This window comes from Babylonia areolata, chromosome 27 (assembly GCF_041734735.1).
Source record: "Babylonia areolata isolate BAREFJ2019XMU chromosome 27, ASM4173473v1, whole genome shotgun sequence".
Taxonomy (NCBI): Eukaryota; Metazoa; Mollusca; class Gastropoda; order Neogastropoda; family Buccinidae; genus Babylonia; species Babylonia areolata.
Window position 1 is genome coordinate 14,656,473 of NC_134902.1, and position 24,799 is coordinate 14,681,271.

General features: G+C 41.0%; 1 protein-coding gene across 1 annotated transcript; it reads right to left on the reverse strand.

The window, feature by feature from the left end:
• Nucleotides 1–1,921: 1,921 nt before the first annotated feature.
• On the reverse strand, nucleotides 1,922–24,799 carry LOC143301542 (uncharacterized). The gene is made up of 8 exons (XM_076615914.1): nucleotides 24,743–24,799; nucleotides 24,177–24,205; nucleotides 18,714–18,995; nucleotides 16,542–16,729; nucleotides 15,250–15,324; nucleotides 11,328–11,462; nucleotides 8,266–8,400; nucleotides 1,922–3,094 (listed from the first exon to the last, which is right to left on the reverse strand). Exons 1-8 carry the CDS (start codon nucleotides 24,772–24,774, stop codon nucleotides 2,876–2,878), a joined length of 1,095 nt encoding a protein of 364 aa, XP_076472029.1. The 5' UTR covers nucleotides 24,775–24,799; the 3' UTR covers nucleotides 1,922–2,875.

Genomic DNA, 24,799 nt, shown 5'->3' on the forward strand with positions numbered 1-24,799 from the left:
CTTTTTTTTCATTTTCCTTTTTTTGGGTGTGGGGGAGGGGAGGGGAGTGGGGGACGGGGGGCAGGCAGGCTGATGGTGGCCTCAGTTTCATACTGTTCATGGAGCACATGTCATTTTTCTCCTCTAGCGGTCCACATGACGAGGAGAAAAAAAGGAGAATAACAGGTAATACATTTCTTTATCTGTAGGTTTTCAGATTCCAGATCTGTGCACAATGTTTATTGCATCTTGTTCGATGCATTTACATTTGTCCAGGGTTTTTGTTTCTGCAAGTGTCCCCTTATCAAAACCTCATAATTTAACGTAAAAAGTTCAAAACAATGAACACTACACCACACCAAACGAATCGGAACAAAAACTTCTGGTACTAAATACCAACCAGCATGGGGAAGTGGTTAGTGTCACAGACTAACAGCTGGGAGGACACGAGTTAACACCCAGTTGAGGCTTTGCCTGTGGCTGGCTCCTGAACAGCACTGCAAGTGTCTGTACCTCTTAGTCCTGATAAACGCCATTATGAAAGGAAGCCTTTTCTCGCAATCCCAAACCTAAACAGAGACCAATAGCATCATCAAATGGGGGTTAAAAAAAAAATAAAAAAAGGTCCCAAATTCTGTGGCCTTTCATGCTTTGCTTTTCATGACTGAACTCACGTTTTCATTCCCCCTCCACTTCAAGCTTGGGGTGAGTCCTGTCAAGAGTCTTTGGTGTTTGCAAACTCTTAGGGGGACTCTGGGGGAGATGCTCTCTCAGTCCAGCTCTGTAACTTATTGTTACTGGCATCAAGTCAATAGGGGGCTTATAAAGTGGTTCCTGTGAATGATAAATCATAACAGGTACCACTGAACACCACCAAAGTGACTCAGCAGTAGAGCTGTGTGCTCCCTGGTGTGTGGCCTCCTGGCGACCTGACACTGGTGGTTCACTGTGGACTGCTGACACTGAGACTGTGAGAGACTACTTCTAATAACTCAGCTCCAACTTTGATACGCAATAAATGATCCCAAATTCTGTGGCCTTTCATGCTTTGCTTTTCATGATTGAACTCACGTTTTCATTCCCCCTCCACTTCAAGCTTGGGGCGAGTCCTGTCAAGAGTCTTTGGTGTTTGCAAACTCTTAGGGGGACTCTGGGGGAGATGCTCTCTCAGTCCAGCTCTGTAACTTATTGTTATTGGCATCAAGTCAATAGGGGGCTTATAAAGTGGTTCCTGTGAATGATAAATCATAACAGGTACCACTGAACACCACCAAAGTGACTCAGCAGTAGAGCTGTGTGCTCCCTGGTGTGTGGCCTCCTGGCGACCTGACACTGGTGGTTCACTGTGGACTGCTGACACTGAGACTGTGAGAGACTACTTCTAATAACTCAGCTCCAACTTTGATATGCAATAAATGATATGCAAAAAAACAACAAAACCAAACCAGATGTGGCTCTTGTCTTTAAAAAAGATTCCCCAAAAGTTTTTAAATTCCACATCTGTGCTATAAATTTTCTTTCAGAAACTGAATTTGTGTTCAATCATTATATATTATAAAATATAAAAAAACCAACATTTCAAAATTCCACATCTGAGCTATAATTTTTACTAATAACACTTTTACCCCTTGTTTTAAATTCCACGTTATATTTTTTTTCACATTTTAATTCTGAAATGACATTTGTTTTGAATAATCATCTCTCTCTCTTATTAATCTTTACCCCCCTAAAGTTATTAATTCTGATTTACCACATACATATTTTAATAATTACCCCACCCACCCAATTTTTATCAATATTCCATCTCTGAATTACAATTTTTGACATAGCATTTTGGGAAATCCTCTCATTCTGAACCACATTCATACATATTAAATTTAAGTAATTGTTACTGCCCTATATGCCAGAGCGCTTAATAGGCAGTAAGAAAGTATTCTGAATTTTATGTAGAAGACAGATTTTCATGGAATATTGAATTATACATTAAAAAATGTACCTAATCAAAGCAATACATCACATTAAGATGAGAAACCATGAACATGAGCATGTTTTTCAAACAACAGTGTTACATCAGTTGCAGTGTGATGCAAAACAGCAGCTGAAACCCATTCCATACTCATATATTGCTGCTTTCTTTTATCAAAGTGGACAGTACACTTCATACAATTTTTGTCCAAGATACTGAAAAAAGCACACATAAAAATTACCAATCCTTGACAAATCAAGGATGCCATAATTAAGTCATTAACTGCTAATTTCCACATGTGCTGGAGACCCACGGTACAAGTTTAAGAAAAAAAATCCAATCAAGAATTGTTAGCAAAAACATTCAACATTATAGCAAAGTGCAACACACACGTACGTGTCATGAATGGCAGCTTCTGCACAACAAAACATTAAATCTCATTCCAAAACAAAGACCCACCTGCATCCCCTCACAAGAAAAAACAAACAACAACAAAAAAAAAAGATTGAAAAAAACCTACATTTCCTGTTTCAAATGAACAGCAGCATTAGCAAACTTTGCCACTTCAGCATTTTAAACTGACACAATTTCAAGCTCGGAACAGTATGTTACTTGAAAATGTAGCAGTTGGCATGTCTGTAGATCTGCAACATCAGCCTCCCCACCATGAAAAACAGTTTGAAGGGAGGAGTGACACACTACAATTCCAGATCTACAGGAATGGTGCATTCACACAAAATAACATGAAGAGTAGCATGGGTCCATGAGTATTTGTATGCATATACATTAAAAAAAAAAAAAAGAAAAAAAAATCATGAGAAAAAAAGAGGGGCTTGAGGTAGAAAACACATGAATGGTGGCACACAGATGAAATCCCTAAATCCTGTGCCAGCCAGCCCCACACGGAGAATAGTGCTGACATCCATCCCCCTAACACCACTTGTGGGGCGACATTTTTGGAGGGGGGCTGGGCGACGAGTCAAGGGATGGCTTGCACAGCGGCGCAAGACCAAAGCCGTTGCTTCTGCTAGTCTGCGCTCGACCAGCAATGTGGTCCCTGGACCAGGAACGGGATTGGTCAAAGGTTGGGTCCGGAAGGTCATGACTGGCAGATGAAGAATCATCCTGTTCTGAGGAGCCGCTGGCTCTCTGAGGAAGAAGAAAAAAAAGGGGGGGTAAAAAGATATATAAGAAATGAGCAACGATCACAATATTTCCTGTTAAGTTAAGAAGAGTATACACATGACAGAATGTTATAGGAAATAACCAGTTGGTAAGAAAACATATAACATCTGTTGAATATTCTCTTGCATGTTTTTCTTTTTCAATTTCCAATGAGAATTTGGTTTGGAACAATTAAAGTCATCTTCTCTAAAAGGGGGCATTGACAAGTAAAACTCTAGTTTAAAAGACATACTCTATCAGGCGTGAGATTAGGAAATTGTGGTCGAGTGTGAAAGGTGGGGGCCTGGGGGCCGCAGAACACCCCCAGTGGGGGTCCATGGGGCAACACCCGTGGTGGGGGTCTGGGGGCGAATCCCCCTGAAGCTGAAGGTTTTTCTTAATTTCAAACCATAAAATCTGCACTTGTGGGCCACCAATGCTGCTGAGGTATTCCAACCAAAAGATGACAAAAAAATCAGTCCAATTCTTCCTAAACTGGTGTTTTTACTTCCAGATCTGTAAAGTCAGCCTTGGGGGCATAATTTTTAAAATCGTGTCTTGTGTGTGTGTGTGTGTGTGTGTGTGTGTGTGTGTGTGCTTTCAATGCAACTCTCAGTGTGTATGTGAGAGAGACAAAGAGATTGAGAATAGGGGTCCGGCGGGACATGGGAGGAAAGAGTTAAAGTTCATGTATATGCACTGCTTTAAATACAATTTGTTTGTGTTAAACTCTTTGTGTGAGTGAGTGAGTGAGTGAGTGTGTGTGTGTGTGTGTGTGTGTGTGTGTGTGTGTGTGTGTGTGTGTGTGTGTGTGTGCGCGCGTGCGCGCACGCGTGTGCATGTGTGTGTGTGAGAGTTAGGCTGGGGAACTGTCCAGGAGAGTTTCCTCTGAAAATTGGCCATGGTCCAGGGTGGCAAAGCCCCATGGCCGAAAACGAAATTAATGATTTTTAAGAGGTTTGGGGGGCCTCTCTTGTGTGTGTGTGTGTGTGTGTGTGTGTGTGTGTGTGTGTGTGTGTGTGTGTGTGTGTGTGTTGTTTTCAAGGAAAATGTTCTTAGCCCACAAGCTTGCACTGTACCAATATAACTGACCATCTGGTCTCTTCAGCTGTAGTCTCTGTTCCACTGATACATGTGTGTTGGTTGAGGAAGGAATGGGGGAAGTGGAATGACTGGAGGGAGGGGGGGGGGGGGCCTGTGACTGCTTATATCACTTTCAGCAGTCAAGGATTCTCAGCTGGAGCTAGTGGTCAGTGTCAATTCCAAAGTTGCCAGTAACTGACAGTGGTTTCATACCCCCCCCCCCCCCCCCCCAGTCCCACCCACCCCCACACACCCCTCCCCTTCCCTCAGCACTGGTAGAAGACTCAAGAGAGAGGGGAGGGGTACCTCAGCAAATCATGAAAGTGAAGTCTGCAGGAGGGGGGGGGGGGGGGGGGGGCAGGGTTTGGGGGGTGACTTTTTCCCCCCTCTGAAATCAACTGCTCTTCCACTGAAAAGAGTGGATCTGCTGAGAGTTCCTCAGCATGGGACTGTGTGTGTGTGTGTGTGTGTGTGTGTGTGTGTGTGTGTGTTCAAGGGAGAAAGAGAGAGAGAGAAACAGCAAGCGAGCGTGAGTGCGCAAACACGGGTGTATGTGTGGTTTCAATTTAACTGTGTGTAAACAAGAGAGAGAGAGAGAGAGATGGAGGCAGACAGAAAGAGAGGGGAGATGGTAGGAGGAAGCAATGCAAGTTGTATTTGTGCATGTGTATGATGCAATGCTTTCAAATTCAATAGATCTCTCTCTCCGCGCGCGCGCGTGGGTGTGTGTGTGTGTTTTCAATACAACTCTGTGTGTATGTGCGAGAGAGAGAGAGAGAGAGAGGGAGAGACAGAAAGAGGGACAAAGAGACGGTGGGGGGGGGAAGGTGGAATGAAAAAGTGCAAGTTTGTATGTGCGTATATATGTGCACTGCTTTAAATACAATTCTGTGTGTGTGTGTGTGTGTGTGTGTGTGTGTGTGTGTGTGTGTGTTTTCAATCTGCGTGTGTGTGTGTGTGTGTGTGTGTGTGTGCACGAGAAAGAGAGTGTGTGTGTGTGTGAGTGTGCGCGCGCATGTGTGTATTATTATGCTCTGTGTGATTGTGTGAGCACTCATATTTTGTGTACACATGTGCAAGTGTGAAGGGGTAAAACAAAAAGGATAAAACAAAAAACAGTGTATGTGTATATATGTGAATACATTCATGTGAAATTTTTTTTTCAGAGTGTGTGTGTGCGCGCGAGCGCGCACTCAATTCAGCTCTGTGTCTGTGCGTGCGTAACTTTGGTAATCAGGCCAGCTATAGGTGTCAAATCTAAATACACTGACTCTTGCCATGAACTGTCTGTACAGAAGCCTGGGCTGTATCAGAAAAAGCACTGACGTCAATAAGTTGCTACAAAGTTTCTTGGCAGCTTTTGCTGAATGAACAGAGGGTCAAGCAGATGTACCCACGGCCCTATGGTTTGACAGGGATGGAGATCACGCACACTGGCATTTTCATGTATCTGTGTGTGCACGCAAGTTTGTGTTCATGTGTGCGTGCGCACGTGCGCGCGTGCTCACTTACCTGCGCGTGTGTGATCGACCGCCTGTGTGTGCATTTGCGTGCGTACTTTTCACAGTGATATCATTGCGTGGCATTTTGACAACTTCAATCGACTGTTAGGAAACTTTCTGACTTCGATTTTGGTGCTCTGACAAGTCAATGGATCGCCTCTCAAGGGGTCAACAAATTGCGCTTTCAAAAGAGCATTCTGTTTTCACTTTTGAAAGATCATCAGTAAACAATACAGAACAGCCCATCGGCCCTTTCTTTCTTTTTCTTCTTCTAGAAAACGGACGCTCCGTTTTTAATGCAAATCTGAAAACAGATTTCCATGCCTAGACTGAAGAGCTACACCCATACAATCTGACACAAATCGCACTTGGCTTTGCCCGTGGTGTCAATTTTGTGAATGGCGTCGCCTACCCGTAAAGTTATCTTTTCGTTCTCCACTTGTGTTTTCACAATCTCATCTTGCCAGAACCAGTTCCACTTATTATTTACTCCTTTATTGATGTCTGCTGCAAAAATCCTCTAATCCTTTGTGAGTTATCTCATTTTGTCAGTGACTGAAGACGATCAACGAAATCAGGTATCTTTTTAAGTTGTGTAGCCCTTGAGCGAGTTTTGTAATCCCGACCAAATACGGATAAGCTGAATGATGACAGAGGAGCAACGGAACACTATTCTCAATTGGGTCGTTTATCCAAAAGATGGGTTATTTTAGCAAACGCTGTGGGTCTGTCTTGCCATCAGTCAGAAAACGTTCGTGCAACCTTCGTGGGTTGGAGAAAAAAATCACCCCCACCCCCTAACCCCGACTTTCTTAACGGATTTACGCGAATCTCAAAAATGGCCTCTGGAGCCAATTTTTCGGTCAGAAATCCGACTATATCGGAAAAATCTCATGCCTGCCTATAAAAAGCCACTATAAACCAACACAAACTTGAAGACATTTTCAGTTAAATCCCGCTGCTCTCTGACCTTAATCATAATTCACATGTTCATAAATCAAAGAACAATTATACTAATGCCTTGTGATGAGAAGTGACATGCAGGAAATGGCAGTAATCAATCAAACTGCATAATAACAATAATAACAATAATAATAATAATAAAATGTAGGCTTATATAGCACAGTACCCCCATCTCAGATGGGATTCACTGCGCTTCACAAAAAAAAAAAAAGAAAAAAAAGAAAAAAAAAAAGAAAAGAAATTTAAGACTAAGTGTCGTAAAATATGTACAAAGTCTACAAAGTTTAACATGACAATGGCTAAAATATGCATATGTAAGACTGACATGACAAAAGATATATATATATACATACACACACACATATATACACACACAAATACATATACATAAATTAAAACAGGCGCCATCACAGTCTCAAATCCCACAGGTGCAAATCACAGCAAAACAAAGCACGCCAAAACGCAAAAAGCACATCCAGCAACAAAAATCACAGCAAGCATATACAGATGAAAAAAATTCAGTGAGAAAAGTACAGTTTGAAAAGATATGTTTTCAGTGCTCTCTTGAATGCAGGTGTTGGGGTGTAACAGAGGTGTGAGGGCAGTGAATTCCATTGTTTAGATGCAACAAAGAAAAGGAACATTCGCCAGAAGTTTTAGTACGAATCTTTGGAATGGACAGTGTGCGCTTGTCATTTGAAGAACAGAGTTGTCTGGATGGTGAATAGACAAAGTAGGTCTGAAAGATGGACAGGACAAGAATTATTGAAGAAATTGTGACAAAGGACTGAGTTTGTATTGTATTCGTGCTTGAATGGGGAGCCAATGAAGGGAAGCGAGTAGGGGATCTGTTGATGTTTCTTAGCTTTGAGAGTGAGTCGTGCTGCAGAGTTTTGAACTTTTTGAAGTTTGTCAATACAGTATTTGGGGCAGCCAGCAAGAAGAGCATTTCCATAATCTAGTCTAGATAGAACAAAAGAACAGACCAAAGTCTTTGTGGTTTCTGTTGTTAGATATTGCCAAATGGAGCCGATTTGTCGGAGTGATGCATATGCTGACCTACAAATGTGGTTGATGTGTGTGTCAAGTGTCATGTCATCAGAGAGCATGTAACCTAAACTGCGTGCTGATGCTGAGAAAGGCATGTCTGAGGTCCCTACCAGGGCAGATGAAGACTTAGGCAAGTCAGAAAATGAGCGCTTTGAATGAATGAGAAGTGCTTCTGTCTTATTATCATTTAGTTTGAGTTTGTGATCTGTCATCCATGATCTGACATCTGTGATGCATGACTGTAAAGTCTGTATGGTTTGACATATTTCTGTAGGGTGACATAGGCATAGAACATGAACAAAACAGAAATAGGTCAAGATTCAACACATCACCCCAACAGGTAACTAGCCATTACACTGAAAAACAAAGTGATCAACCACAAAAATCATACTGGAATGCTGGGATATATGCAGCATGATTTATTCTTAAACAGAAAAAAAAAATTCTCAAGGCAATCAAAAAAATCACTAAGATAGACACTAATATTTGTGGATGATAGTAGCGGTTTTCTTTTTTAGACTGAAACTGATATAAGAAAGAAAATGTGACCAGACTCACCATAGAGAGGTCCAAAGGTGTGTCTGAAAAATCCAAAGGTACATGGATCCTGTTCTGATCAATGTTGTCATAACTGATCCTGGAGAAGCTATTTTGATTGCTGCGGTTCAGAGCTCCTGCCCCTCCATTTGCCAGCTGAACACATACAACACCCAACATGTAAACCACATAAACTGCTTAATCAGTACAAATTGTGTTGTCTCAAGAAACATTCTCCAAAAAAATTTAAAAAATGATGACAGTGAGATCTTTCTACAAAATATAAATTCTAGGAATATATTAGTGCATATAAGTCCTCTTTAGAAAATTGGCAATGTTCAGTAAGTCAACTTAGTGCATGCTTTACAATCTTGACAGATGCTAAACACATTGACAGAATGGTTAGGGTGGCCAGTCCATTATTTTTTCTTTTCAACTTTACCGTGGACAAGAAATGGAATGTCAATCAGTCTTAAAACCAAAGAGTAATTCAATTCAATGCAACCAAAACATATTAAAGCAATATCACAATAATGTTATTTTTCAATAATCCAGGAAACATATAAAATCTGTTGAATATTCTCTTGCATGTCTTTCAATTTCCAATGAGAATTTGGTCTGGAACAATTAAAGTTATCTTCTTTAAAAGGGGGCATTGTCAAGTAAAACTCTAGTTTAAAAGACATACCCTATCAGGCGTGAGATTAGGAAATTGTGGTTGAATCTGAAATGTGGGGGCCTGGGGGCCGCAGAAGGCCCCCAGTGGGGGGGTCCATGGGGCAACACCCGTGGTGGGGGCCTGGGGGCGAATCCCCCTGAAGCTGAAGGTTTTTCTCAATTTCAAACCATAAAATCTGCACTTGTGGGCCACCAATGCTGCTGAGGTATTCCAACCCACAGAAGACACTGGAAGACACTTATTATTCACTCCTTTATTGATGTCTGCTGCAAAAATCCTCTAATCCTTTGTGAGTTATCTCATTTTGTCAATGACTGAAGACGATCAACGAAATCAGGTATCTTTTTAAGTTGTGCAGCCCTTGAGCGAGTTTTGTAATCCCGACCAAATACGGATAAGCTGAATGATGACAGAGGAGCAACGGAACACTATTCTCAATTGGGTCGTTTATCCAAAAGATGGGTTATTTTAGCAAACGCTGTGGGTCTGTCTTGCCATCAGTCAGAAAACGTTCGTGCAACCTTCGTGGGTTGGAGAAAAAAATCACCCCCACCCCCTAACCCCGACTTTCTTAACGGATTTACGCGAATCTCAAAAATGGCCTCTGGAGCCAATTTTTCGGTCAGAAATCCGACTATATCGGAAAAATCTCATGCCTGCCTATAAAAAGCCACTATAAACAAACACAAAATTGAAGATATTTTCAGTTAAATCCCGCTGCTCTCTGACCTTAATCATAATTCACATGTTCATAAATCAAAGAACAATTATACTAATGCCTTGTGATGAGAAGTGACATGCAGGAAATGGCAGTAATCAATCAAACTGCATAATAACAATAATAACAATAATAATAATAATATGTAGGCTTATATAGCACAGTACCCCCATCTCAGATGGGATTCACTGCGCTTCACCAAAAAAAAAAGAAAAAAAAAATTTATAAGACTAAGTGTCGTAAAATATGTACAAAGTCTACAAAGTTTAACATGACAATGGCTAAAATATGCATATGTAAGACTGACATGATAAAACATATATATATATATATATATATATATATATATATATATATATATATATATATATATACATACATACATACATACACACACACACACACATATATACACACACAAATACATATACGTAAATTGACACAGGCGCCATCACAGTCTCAAATCCCACAGGTGCAAATCACAGCAAAACAAAGCACGCCACATTCACCACTGTCAAAAATTAACACCAGGGAACCAGGTATCACCAACGCAAAAAGCACATCCAGCAACAAAAATCACAGCAAGCATATACAGATGAAAAAAATTCAGTGAGAAAAGATATGTTTTGAGTGCTCTCTTGAATGCAGGTGTTGGGGTGTAACGGAGGTGTGAGGGCAGTGAATTCCACTGTTTAGATGCAACAAAAGAAAAGGAACATTCGCCAGAAGTTTCAGTACGAATCTTTGGAATGGACAGTGTGCGCTTGTCATTTGAAGAACGGAATTGTCTGGATGGTGAATAGACAGAAAGTAGGTCTGAAAGATAGACAGGACAAGAATTATTGAAGAAATTGTGACAAAGGACAGAGTTTGCATTGTATTCGTGCTTGAATGGGGAGCCAATGAAGGGAAGCGAGTAGGGGATCTGTTGATGTTTCTTAACTTTGAGAGTGAGTCGTGCTGCAGAGTTTTGAACTTTTTGAAGTTTGTCAATACAGTATTTGGGGCAGCCAGCAAGAAGAGCATTTCCATAATCTAGTCTAGATAGAACAAAAGAACAGACCAAAGTCTTTGTGGTTTCTGTTGTTAGATATTGCCAAATGGAGCCGATTTGTTGGAGTGATGCATATGCTGACCTACAAATGTGGTTGATGTGTGTGTCAAGTGTCATGTCATCAGAGAGCATGTAACCTAAATTGCGTGCTGATGCTGAGAAAGGTATGTCTGAGGTCCCTACCAGGACAGATGAAGACTTAGGCAAGTCAGAAAATGAGCGCTTTGAGTGAGTGAGAAGTGCTTCTGTCTTATTATCATTTAGTTTGAGTTTGTGATCTGTCATCCATGATCTGACATCTGTGATGCATGACTGTAAAGTCTGTATGGTTTGACATATTTGTGTAGGGTGACATAGGCATAGAACATGAACAAAACAGAAATAGGTCAAGATTCAACACATCACCCCAACAGGTAACTAGCCACTACACTGAAAAACAAAGTGATCAACCACAAAAATCATACTGGAATGCTGGGATATCTGCAGCATGATTTATTCTTAAACAGAAAAAAAAAAATTCTCAAGGCAATCAAAAAAATCACCAAGATAGACACTAATATTTGTGGATGATAGTAGCGGTTTTCTTTTTTAGACTGAAACTGATATAAGAAAGAAAATGTGACCAGACTCACCATAGAGAGGTCCAAAGGTGTGTCCGAAAAATCCAAAGGTACATGGATCCTGTTCTGATCAATGTTGTCATAACTGATCCTGGAGAAGCTATTTTGATTGCTGCGGTTCAGAGCTCCTGCCCCTCCATTTGCCAGCTGAACACATACAACACCCAACATGTAAACCACATAAACTGCTTAATCAGTACAAATTGTGTTGTCTCAAGAAACATTCTCCAAAAAAATTTAAAAAATGATGACAGTGAGATCTTTCTCACAAAATATAAATTCTAGGAATATATTAGTGCATATAAGTCCTCTTTAGAAAATTGGCAATGTTCAGTAAGTCAACTTAGTGCATGCTTTACAATCTTGACAGATGCTAAACACATTGACAGAATGGTTAGGGTGGCCAGTCCATTATTTTTTCTTTTCAACTTTACCGTGGACAAGAAATGGAATGTCAATCAGTCTTAAAACCAAAGAGTAATTCAATTCAATGCAACCAAAACGTATTAAAGCAATATCAAAATAATGTTATTTTTCAATACTCCACCATAAGTCTGGAAAAGACCCTGAAAAAATGTTGCTGATTTGGAGCAGGCATGAGACTGGGAAATTGTGATTCAAGTCTGAATGTTGGGGGCCTGGTTTGTTTTATTTTTTTATTTTTTAAATTTCAAACCAGAAAATCTGCACTTTAGGGCCACCAATGCCTCTGAGGTGTTCCAACCCATAGAGAACAAAAATCAGTCCAATTCTTCTTCCTAAACTGAAGTGTTTTTGCTTTCAAACCTGTAAAAATCAGCCTTGTGGACATGATTTTCAAAATCTTGTCTTGTGTGTGTGTGTGTGTGTGTGTGTGTGTGTGTGTGTGTTCAATGCAACTCTGTGTGTATGCGAGAAAGTCAGTCTGACAGACAGATATACAAAGAGATTGAGAAGGGGATTGGGAGGTGAGGGGGACATGGGAGGAAAAAGTTAAAGTTCGTATGTGTGCATGTATGTGCACTGCTTTAAATGCAACTCTGTATGTGTTAAACTCTTTGTGTGAGTGAGTGAGTGAGTGAATGAGTGTGTGTGTGTGTGTGTGTGTGTGTGTGTGTGTGTGTGTGTGTGTGTGTGTGTGTGTGTGTGTGTGTGTGTGTGTGTGTGTGTGTGTGTGTGTGAGTGAGAGAGAGAGAGAGAGAGAGAGAGAGAGAGAGAGAGAGAGAGAGGCTGGGGAATTGTCCAGGAGAGTTTCCTCTGAAAATCAGCTGGGGTTCAGGGGCTGCCTTAGGCCTCTGGTGGGGTCCAGGGGGGCAAAGCCCCATGGCCGAAAATGAAATTAGTGATTTTTAAGAGGTTTTGGGGGAATCTCCTCTGTGTGTGTGTGTGTGTGTGTGTGTGTGTGTGTGTGTGTGTGTGTGTGTGGTGTTTTCAAGGAAAATATACTTAGCACACAAGTTTACACTGAACTGATATAACTGACCATCTGGTCTCTGCAGCTGCAGTCTGTTACACTGACAGGCATGTGTGTTGGTTGAGGAAAGAAATGGGGAAGGGGAATGAGTGGCAGGAGGAGGGGGTGGGTATGTGACTTGCTAAGCAGTCAGGAATTGTCAGCCAGAGCAAGGGGTCAGTATCCTGGCTCAGTGCCAAAGTTGCCAGTCACTGACAGTGGTTTTATGGGGGAAGTGATTTTCTCCCCTCTGGAATCAACTGCTATTCCGCTGAAAATAGTGGATCCACTAGAGTTCCCAAGCATGGACTCTCTGTGTATGTGTGTTCAACTAAACTCCGTGTTTGAGGGAGAAAGAGAGAGGGAGGGAGAGACAGCAAGAGTGTGTGTGCACGCATACCTGTATGTGTGGTTTCCATCAGGTGAGTGTAAACAAGAGAGGAGGAGGCAGACAGAGAGAAAAGGGGTGGGGGGGGGGGGGGGGAGAAGGTGGGAGCAAAGAATACAAGTTGTATTTGTGAATGTGTATGCATTGCTTTCAAATTCAATAGATCTCTCTCTCCGTGCGTGCGTGTGTGAGAGAGAGAGATTTTTAAATACAACTCTGTGTGTATATGCGAGAGAGAGACGGGCAAAGACAGAAAGAGGGAGAAAGGACAAAGATAGAGGGGGAAAGGTGGGAGGAAAAGTGCAAGTTTGTATGTGTGCATTGCTTTAAATACAATTGTGTGTGTGTGTGTGTGTGTGTGTGTGTGTGTGTGTGTGTTCAATTAAACTCCATGTGTGCGTGCAAGAAAGTGACAGTGTGTGTGTGCGCGCATGTGCATATTTTAATCTCTGCGTGATTGTGTGAGCGCTCATGCGTGCACATGTGTGAGTGAACAGGAGGGGAGATATGATTAAAAAAAAAAAAAAAAAAAAAAAAAGTATGTTTATAGTGTGCATTCATGTGACTTTTTCTCAAAGAGTGTGAATGTGTATGTGTGTGTGTTGTGTGTGTTTGTGTGTGTGCGCGCACACGCATTCAGCTCTGTGTGCATGCCTGTGTACCTTTGGTTATCTGGCTATAGATCTCAGATCTAAAATAAACTTACTCTTCCCATGAACTGTCTGTGCCCAGTGCCCCTCAGAAAAAGCACTGACATCAATTGCAACAAAGTTTCTGTTTCAATAGCAACAATGTTACTTGTGCACAATGTGGCAAACATTTGCAGCTTTTGCCTGAATGAACAGAGGGTCAAGCAGATGTACCCATGGCCCTAGGTGCTTGACAGGGATGGAGATCAGCGCACCAGTGTTTACTGAACACCTGTATCTGTGCGTGCGCAAATTTGTGTGTGCATGTGTGTGCGCGCTCGCATGTCTGTGCGTGCGTGTGTGTGTGTGTGTGTATGATCGCCCACATGTGTGCATGTGCGTGTGTAATTTGCTTTTCACTGACACAATGATATCAACGTGCGCCATATAGGGATCACCTTCTGTTATCGACATTTTGACAACTTCAATCGACCGTTAGGAAACCTTATGACTTTGATTTTGGTGCTCTGACAAGTCACTGGATCGCCTCTCAAGGGTTCAACAAATGACGCCTTTGAAAGAGGATCCCATTTTCACTTTTGATAGTTCATCCGGAAATGATATAGAACAGCCCATTGGCTTTTCTTTCTTTTTTTTCTCAGAAAACAGTCAGATTCTGATGTACCCATACAATCTGACACCTATTGCACTTGGCCTTGCCCGCAGCGACTATTTTGTGAATGGGGCCTACCCATAAAGTTCAGTTTTCACGGTCTCGTGTTGCCAGGCCCACTTCCACTTACTTTTCACTTTGTCGATCTCTGCTGCAAAAATCTTATTTTCCTTTGTGAGTTTTCTCATTTTGTCAATGACTGAAGACAATCAACTAAATCAGCTATCTTTGCACGTCATGAAGCCCGTAAACGGAAGTTGTGTAATTGCGACTGAATACGGATAAGCTGAATGATGACAGAGGAGCAATGGAACACTTATTCTCAATTGGTTCTCATATCCAAACAAGGGGCATTTTGGCAAAAGCTGTGCGTCTGTCTTGTCCATCGGTCAGGCAATGATCGTGCAACCATTGTCAGAAAAAAAACTCACCCCCCAAACCCCTTGATTTTCTCAATGGATTTACACAAATCTCAAAAATGGTCTCTGGAGCCAATGTTTGGTCGGAAATCCATCTATAGTTGGAAAAATCTCATACCTGAAAGATATTACGGAAAAACCATATTGGCACGAGGTCTGAATACATCACTCCAACAGGTAATCAAAGTGCGTGGACATCATAAACAGAATGTTGAGATGTAACATTTCTGGATTTTCAAGAAACAAAAAGACAGATCATTATGACTAAGAAATTCAAATCAATAACTATGGGTTTGTTTTTGAAGGGGGTAGGTGGATAGTGGGGGGGCGGGGGGGGGTGGCGGCTGTTGACTGAAAGATAAAGACAATGAAGTAAAATAAAACCAGACTTACCGAGTCCAAAATATGATCAGGCATCCAAGTTTTCTTCTGTCGCAAGGGAACCCTGGCAGTTTCATCTTTCGTCATCTAAACACATACAACACCCACGAGTGAACCACATCATCCAAAAAAACACTACACATAAAACACCCAACATAACATTCACTGTTAACAAACACTACACATATAACATCCATCACTCCACGACACATACAACATCATCAATCACAAACCCTAAGCATGTAACATCCACTGCCCACAAAAAACATCAACACCCAACCCACACCCTCCACTGCTTGCAAACATTACACATAAAAAAAAACCCACCACCACTGCTATACAGGTTTTTTTGTTTGTTTTTTAAAGGCACTATGTTGTAGTTTTACTTACAATAGTGGTTGTACCACATCCTTCTGAACAAATATTTGGGCCAAAGTAATATCATTCCAACCTGAACCAAGATTAATTCTGGAAATCAGTTTAAAAATACAATTCCAATAAAAATTTCAGAGGATTTGAAGCTTGGTAAAAGAGTCAATTTCGTATTTGCAACAAGGTTATACAGGGGAAGAAGACAGCTTGATATGGACTCAATCCACAAGATTCAACCCCAACTTTTCTATGCGCACATTCTGGCTTTTTGTGTGTGTTGTTTTTGAGGAGGAGATAATTCAGGGTGGGCAGCTGCACGCTCAGGTTGATTGGATCTTTTGCAAGCTGGATGAACTGAATGAGGATTTCAATGAGGGCGCTGCACTTAATTTTCATGGATGAAGTTTGAAATCTGCATGCCATCTTTTAGTGTCTGTGTCTTGCACAATCATTCAGGTGAGTGAATAAATGTGGTCTTCTCTGCAGCGTAAGTCCCGGTGGTGGCTGCTGCTTCTGATCGTGTGGAGCTGAACAGACCCCTTTTGTTTTGGTACATTTTGCGTTGTTGTGGGACTAGCATGGATGCATTGTTAAGAACCTGTGCTTTGACCAGCTATACCATGCTGTCAAAGCTGCCATCTCTAATAAAATGAAAAGCTGAATACAAGAAGTAAAACTATCATTTTCAAATAGGAAGTCAACACTACACATACACTTTCTCATAAAGTATAAAGTGCAACTACTCTGACACATTCTCAAGAAGTGTTGCACACAAAAGTTTTGAATAAACCCATCCCATTCCCAAAAGAATGTCATGATAGTATATATATGATCAGTGCTGACAATGTTTTCTCTCCAACAGTGTGTGTATCTTAAAGTAATTTATTTTTAATGAAAAAAAAGGACATGAAATAAGAAATAAAAGAACTGACCCTGTCCCACATTTGTGTAATTGTTTCTCCCCCAATGATATACTGCTGTGCTGAGGAAGGATTCTGGCCTGTCAGGAATGTCTCCCGTCGTCTTCTATTTTCACCAAACTCTGAATCTGCACAGTCCCTTTGGCTGCTGGCTGACGATTCTGCCTCAGACATGCTGTTCAGCACACCTTCCCTGTTCTCTGTGGTCAAAGCAGACAGAATCAAATGAAACATGTGTCATGTCAGTCTACAGCATACTCACATTATATACTTCACTTTTCCCATTATCACCCAGATAATTATGTGATCAGTCATTCAATCTCTGTGTGTGAAGAGTTCATACTTGTCACAGACCTGTTTGCCCTTTATTTGTGTTTGGTGTACTCATTAAAAAAAAAAAAAAAGAAAAAAAAAAAAAAAAAAAAAGGTGAACCCCTCCTCAAAATAGTGTACCATGCAAACATTTCCACAATGATGATGGAGTCTCCCGTCGGTGCGACGGATGACTAGGCAGGCAGGCTTATCTGTCGGTGTGTGTCCTCATATGGGAGAAGAGGCAACACTACAAACCTCCACTACAAACAGCAACATGCAGTCGTAAAAAAGAAATGCCAACATTTGCAATGTGAGACAGTGTCAGGAATTGATTCTATTAGGTAAAGTCAACAGTTCTTGTTTCTCAATTGCCCAGTAGTGCAACTCTGTTGAAAATTCACTTGCCTGGTTGGATACACCAGAATGGGTTTTGTACTCACCCAGAATCCCAAAGAGAGAGAGAGAGAGAGAGAATATGTGTGTGTGTGTGTGTGTGTGTGTGTGTGTGTGTGTGTGTGAGGGGTCAGGGGGGATGGGATTCATGTATGTGTTTCAGTGTGTGTGTGTGTATGTGGGTGTGGTGTTTGTGTGTGGCGGGTCAGTGAGTATGTGTTTCACAGTGTGTGTGTGTGTATGTGAGAGAGAGGGAGGAAGGGAGAGAGAGAGTGAGGGGTGTGCTAGTGTGTGTTTGGTTGTTTTTTTTGGGGGGTTGGGGGGGAGGAGGGGGGGGGGGAGCACAAGATGTGTGTTTCACACTATGTCTGTGTGTGTTTCTGGCATTCATACCGTGTGTGTGTGAGAGTGAAATAAAAGAGGATGGTGCAGGTCCAGAGAGGGAAGGTGTAGTAGTGCAGCCAGCTGTGCTATCTATATGGAGGTTGCTTAGCAATGGGGCTTTCCACTATGCCCTTTGATTTGTGTTGGTCCCCTCAGCAAAACTGGACTCTGACACTACCCCCCCTCCCCCCTTCCCCCCATTCTGGCTCCATCCTTTCTGCCATCCCCACACCTTGTAAAAGGAGGGCTGGGTGAGGGGAGGGATGGGTTAAGTAGCAAGTTTGCAATACAGGAGGTGGTGCTGGTGGAGGGAAGAAAGAGAGAGTGAGTGAGGGGGGTGAAGGAATGAGATGGGGTGGGGTGGGGGGGAGGATTTGTGGAGGTCATGTTTGTGTTGACTTGGTTAAAGTCAGTTCTACGGAATGGCTGTTTCCTTTTTGATAAACCTACATGACCTTAACACTGAGATGGGAGAGAGAGGCAGAGAGAGAGAGAGAGAGAGAGAGAGAGAGAGATCAGTCGATGCAAGGGAGGGGAGGGAGGATGCTGAGGGAACATCGTGGCAGTGATTTTGACAGCCCTGCAAGTGGAAGGGTGAAGTGGAGGCAGAGGAAAAGAGAGGGTGGTTGGGGGGTTGTCCTCTTTGACTGACTGCAGACAGGCCTCAATGGCTGTTATGTAACATCAAGGGCAGGCGCTGGCAATGAACTTTTCACTTTTGTCCAGAGAACCCGTCATCATGCGAGCAGCGTGAAAACTCCACTGTTTTGTTGTGGACCAGACCTCTGGGTGGCCAAAACTTTTTTTCTTTCCTCAAAAGTCGTACTGAAATCTATTTTAGCGTACTGGCATACTCCAAGTCAAATTGGTATACAAATTACGCCAAAATCGTACTGGTAAACAGGTCTGTTGTCAACCATGACTCTGCTGGGTCAACATCCCCCTGATTAATAATCAGTTATTTCAAAATTGTTTAACTCATACAAAAGTCAATTGTCACAGAAAATCACAACAGCTGTCTTCATCTACACTATCAAAGCTGCATTTCCTGTGCACTTTATAAGTTGACGGGCATGCTTCACAATTACTTACCAGTGGCCAATCTTGAATTGGTGCTAAGCATAGAGAGGGCTGAGCCCTTGAACAAATCTGGATGATGATGAATAGGTGGAATATATAATCCATGATCCAGCCACTCAAATCTTTTTTTGAGTGGTAAGTGTTCAGAATTCCTTGACTTCTTGGAGGCATTTGAGCTACACAGATTTCTGCTCGGTGGTGTGGCATCTCTGGGTATCAGTTGTAACTGTCTTTCTTGCCTCACTGGTGACTGCTGTTGAGGGCGGCGATTTACGCCACCTGCATACCCTGAACCTAAGAAAAACAAAAAAGCATAATCACAAGTTCAACGCCGCTTCAATGTAAGTTTAATCACTTACATGCAAAATGTTGAGGATAAACCTGTGTATCATTATTTAACACACACACATATATTTTTAAAAAGTCATATGGAGCTTACTTTGCATTATAACAAGGGTTATACACGTAACATTCAGAACTGCATTTGAGGAGATCACAAGAAAATTCCAACAATTCAAGGTGCAATACACCATAAAAGTATGCATATAAGCAGATTTATCTGCAAAAACAATACACATGTGCACCAAGAGTACTGTGTCAACTCAGTTGTCCCTTCTTTCATTTCCTCTTGTCAACTGCAGAAATGTTTGTTTGAGCTGTTTAAGGATGTCAATACTATGTATGTATTACAATTTACAGAACACACACACACACACACACACAGCGCGTACATACTTGTATGCAGAACACACAGTGCAGCGGGAATCCAAAGGAGATGTACTTTCCCGGGACCAAATCTTTTATGTTTAATTTACAATACAACCCAAAGACTCAACAGACTGAGAAAGTCGTAGAAAGGGGAGTAAGAGAAAGGGGCAAGAGAGAGTGTGGATGTTCCGTATGTGTGGATTGTATGTATGCTTTGCTAGAGGGGCAACACCACCGCCAAAAAAAAAAAAAAAAATTTCCGAAGATTACAAAGCCATTTTTCTTTGTCCCTGTCATACATACCATTTAAAGCCTGAACCGGACTATAAATGGTGGGCGATTTGAATCAAGCCAGTTTCTCACCAGAGTCTGACACTGTGACGTCGGTGAAGGTTTATTCAAAATAAAAGCCTAATAAAGGTACGGTTTGGCTTCATTTATGGCAGAGAGCGAGATTTGCCTAGCAGCTTCCAATCTAGACCTGAATTGACTTTGGAAAGTACAAAATGTGTCAGCTACACGTAATACAAAATTTGAATGCAGAGAAAAGGGGCGGAGCTAGAACTAAAACCTTGCTCTCGGGAGTTAAAACTTTAAGAGTCTATCCTAGGTGAGACAGAATCAAAATTTTACAATTAGGGAAGGGAGAAAAAAACACACACCGATATACATATATATATATATACACAAACTAATCAACATTGTGCATGTCAAGTACCTGTGTCAGATCATGTGTGTATATGTGTCTGCGATTGTCTGCTCATACACATTCCTTCCTACTGAGCACACAAACACAGCAACTAAAAACGAACAAAACGGAAATACTGTAATAACTTCACAACTGTACTGAGTGAGAGGAGGAGGAGAGAGAGAGAGGGGCAGAGAAGTAGGGGTGGGAAGAAGGTAAGGTGGTGCAGACTGGGGTGGGACAGACAATGTGGATTCCAGCAAGATGGAACCCATGCCATTTCTGATTAAGTTAGTAAACAGGTGTGGGTAATATGTAAGGGTGGACCCATCCAACTAATGAAACAGAAAACGGCTCTGTACTTGCTGCTTTCTCAAGCTTTTTTTAATTTTTTTTTTAAGTCACACAAAAATGAGTAAACCTTTAATTTTATTTAACCCTTTTGCTGCCAGGGAAATAAGACTGAAGTGAAATCTATTTGCCAGGTTTTTCCCCCCACTAAAAACGGGTATATATTTTCAACAAGAGAGGCAAGGCCTTGAAGACTCACTTGTGATACACTTTAAAAAAAAAAATCCAAGCTTTTTATGTATTGAGGTGTTGAGTATAATGCATTTGCTGTTATATTTATATTTTTTATATTCTCTAAACTTGGCACTTTGATCTGATATTCGACCCAACAAAAGATCTGTCATTATTATCATTTTTTGTTCAAACAGGAACTTCTTTTGCTAAGCATGGAAGTTTTGTTTATTGCAAACGTTTTGGTGAAGACAGTGAAACAAGGGAAATTACTCTGCTGGGGGACTTAGTTTGCTTTAAACTGATCTTTCTCATCTTAAACATTACATCATGAAATTATACTCAATACATAAAAAGCTTGGATTTTTTTTTTTTAAAGTGCATCACAAGTGAGTCTTGAAGGCCTTGCCTCTCTTGTTTCAAAATGTAATGTTTAAGATGAGAAAGATCAGTTTAAAGCAAATTAAGTCCCCTAGCATTAATTAGAGTAATTTCCCTTTTTTACTATCTGCACCAAAACGTTTGCAAAATAAATAAAAATTCCATGCTCAGCAAAAGAAGTTCCTTTTGAACAAAAAATGATAATAATGACTGCTCTTGTTGTTGGGTCAGAATATCAGATCAAAGTGCCAAGTTTAGAGAATACAAAAAATATGAATACAACAGTAAATGCAGTTTGCATATAATTAGGCTTCATTTTTTATTTTTTTGTGCCCATCCCAGAGGTGCAATATTGTTTTAAACAAGATGACTGGAAAGAACTGAATTTTTCCTATTTTTATGCCGAATTTGGTGTCGACTGAGTATTTGCAGAGAAAATGTCAATGTTAAAGTTTACCACGGACACACAGACACACACACAGACAACCGAACACCGGGTTAAAACATACTCACTTTGTTTACACAAGTGAGTCAAAAAATTGTGTGGGCTTTGCTTTTGGACAGAGACCCATTAAGTATTTTCTGAAAGGTAACTGAATAAAAATTACAAAGCATGTGACATCCCCCCACTCCCCCCTGGTCATTTGCACAGTAACATCTTCTGGATAAATGGATTATAACAGTATATACAAACTATACTAGAATAACCACAATAAAAAAAAAAAAAAGAAAGAAATAGAAACATGATTCAGTGTGACTGCTCTGAATGATAACAACATAGATGTGATTGTCCAGTTCTTTCAGTCAAATTGGTTTCCGTGAAATAAAATTATGGCAATATGCCCATCAGTGAAATTGGACTGTTTCAAATCAAACACATTTGTATTTGTCTATGCTAATAGTCTGGAATACTTTTTCTGCCTGCCTGGGTTTGCCTTTATCTGTTAGTGTGTGCTATGCATACAAAGTGGTCTCCTTGACAAATTTCTGAACTAGAATATCATCTACAAAAAGAGAGAAAAAGTCAATGCAGACTGTGCTGTGTGGGTCTTTAATCAGTCCACTGTCACCAGTTTAACCCCTAGGCTGCCTGCATGACGAGATAACTCGTCATGGCAAGCATGTATGCTTCGCTGCCTGCATGACGAGATAACTCGTCATCGAAATATTCTGACTTTTCCCTGCTTTGCATTCAGTTCGTTGACAAAAATGCTGGTAGCTTTAGCTTGGGGAATCTTTCTGGATTCTATTCATAGCTAGAAACACCATCTGCGTCATAAGGCAGTCCTTTATTTGAACGTTTTGGTTGGGTTACTGGCCGCAGTCTTTGCCTGGCTCCTCTCCTCGCTCGCTCAACAAAATGTCGGACTGACTCCGTGCTCAAGACATGCGGTTCTGGCGAACTAAATCAACCAAGATTACTCTCTTTAGCTAATGCTCAGAAAGAATTGGAGCATAAATTCGAAGGAGAAGACAGTGGTGAACATTTATAGGACGATTTCATAGAAAATAAAGGGAGCAATCAAGAGAGTGGCCAAGATACAACTATCAGTGAGTGATGCAGGCTGTTCAACTCTAGCAGACGAATTTTTAGCAGGGCACCGTATGAGCTATTTTCTTGGCACTCAGCCAACGCGGTCTGATGAAGTGACGGTGTGAGAGGGGTGAAGAGGAGGGGGGGTGGAGACTGAGGGGGCGTGGCCTCACATCCATATTATCACTTGCAGAAGTCACAATGCATCTATTTCTTTTTCAGTTTTTATATATATTGAGGTTGTTCTAGTATGATTTTGTGTGTGCAGATATCCATTTGTCCAGAAAATGATATTTTTGTGCAAATTACCAGACTTATGTTTGTAATGAACAAGTTGAAAATGTGACAAAAAACAAAACACTGATTTCAAAACAACAGCATGTCACTTAAAATGCATAAAATGGGAAAACATCATGTGTTTTATATTCTTTATTCATTTCCCTTTCAGAAAATATATACTTTTATGGGTCTTTCTCCAATAACAAAGAGCACAGAATTTTTTTGAAAATTTATACCCGTTTTTTGTGAAAAAACCCTGGCAAATAGATTTCACTTAAATCTTATTTTCCTGGCAGCGAAAGGGTTAACAGGGAGTAACAGGCTGAGTGTTATTTGTTGGCCCTGCATTGATTCCCTCAAACACACTGCAACCACACTCCCTCTCTGACTCGCCAAACTGTCCAGTTCCCATCAGTCCCCTCACCCTACTTCTACCACTACCTGTACACTGCACTGGCTCAGTGCCATGAGTGTCGCACCCACTGCTTAGTGTCACTGGCAGTCATGTGGGCGGAGTCTGTGCTCTGTTCAGCGCCACTCACTGTCTGCTTGTTGATTGTACCAATCTCTTCATCACTCTCTTCATCTTCTATTAGATCATCCAACAATAGTTCATGTTCCTCTCTGAGTTCACAGCATCTGCTGTAGAAAACAATTTGGTCATTTTGGTGCACCAAGAACTGCACAGTTTGAGCCCGTTGTCGCCATTTTGCTGAGCCTGTGATGAGTGAGTCAAAACACAGCCAGTAACCCAACCAAATCGTTCATATACCTACCTCATGATGTACAAGGGGTTTTCAGCTAACAACAGAATATTAAAAGATTTCCCAAGCTAAAGCTACCAGTGCTTTTGTCAATGATCTCAACAGAAACCAGGTAAAAGTCAGATTACTTGAGCGACGAGTTATCTTGTCACTGTGGCAGTGAAGTGTTCATGGCTGTGCTGACAAGTTATCTAATCATACACGCAACCAGGGTTAATCAGATATAAATTTGCTGACAATAGTTTTCAAGGGCACTGACTTTAGATGTCATAAATTCACCATTTATTGGATTTCAAAGGGAATCAAGGACCTTAAAAATGATTACGAGAATTCCATGAGTTCCAAAGAAGCATACAAAGCCAGTAAAGAAACACGAATTTTGAAGCTGAACAATATTTTCCCATTCAGCAGATTCACACCTGCACATGGAACAAAAACATCCTTTCATTGTAATGTTCCACACTTCTTAAAAAAACACCAAAAAACAAATAGTGAACACAGTGGCTGAACACATGTCAAATTTGACAGGCCTTGTGTGTTCATCAGTGTTGAAATAATGTATGTGGGGTGGAAAAAAACCTTACAAAACAGTTACTTACGTTGTTCTGCGACATCCATTCTTGTCAACCTGCAGATATACACACAAATTAATTTGTTTATGTTCATTTAATCAGGAGGGAAAAAAAGGGGGTGGGAGTGGGGTGGGGAGAGGATAAGTCTGATCACAATACGCATATGGTAATTCTTTAAGGTAGAAACACTCGAAACTAGAAGTCATGTTTTGGAGAAATGATATCCACATAAAATGACCTGGAACATGTGTTTAATGTATTCATCATCTTCAAAATAGAAAGTACTGCATTTAAACCACTACTTCTGAGTTCAGTATTTGGTAAGAAATATGCATTCACTTTCATGTGTTCAGTATTTGGTAAGAAATATGCATTCACTTTCATACAAGCACATAAACTCTCTTCTATACACACATATGTATGTAGGTGTTAATCCCAGTGTCACAACAACAAAATCAAAGTTTCATTGTGCTGACATGGTATCATTCATGTCATTTCAAGATCAACAGGCAAATAACAAATGGTTGAAAGTAACAAAATCATGTCATACTGCTTTAAGCATAGGACATATAAAAACAACTTATTTGCATTACCTTGGTCGCTTTAATCTGTTGATCGGCCTCATCTTTATGAGGGTTGAAGTTAGTAAA

What these genes read in the sequence shown, in the direction of transcription:
- LOC143301542 (XM_076615914.1), bottom strand. Translation starts at nt 24,774, where the DNA reads ATGAGGCCGATCAACAGATTAAAGCGACCAAG. An exon ending in AACAGATTAAAGCGACCAAG is followed by an intron (nt 24,206 to 24,742) that starts GTAATGCAAATA and finishes GTATATCTGCAG; the next exon opens with GTTGACAAGAATGGATGTCG. An exon ending in TTACACAAATGTGGGACAGG is followed by an intron (nt 15,325 to 16,541) that starts GTCAGTTCTTTT and finishes GTATGTGTTTAG; the next exon opens with ATGACGAAAGATGAAACTGC.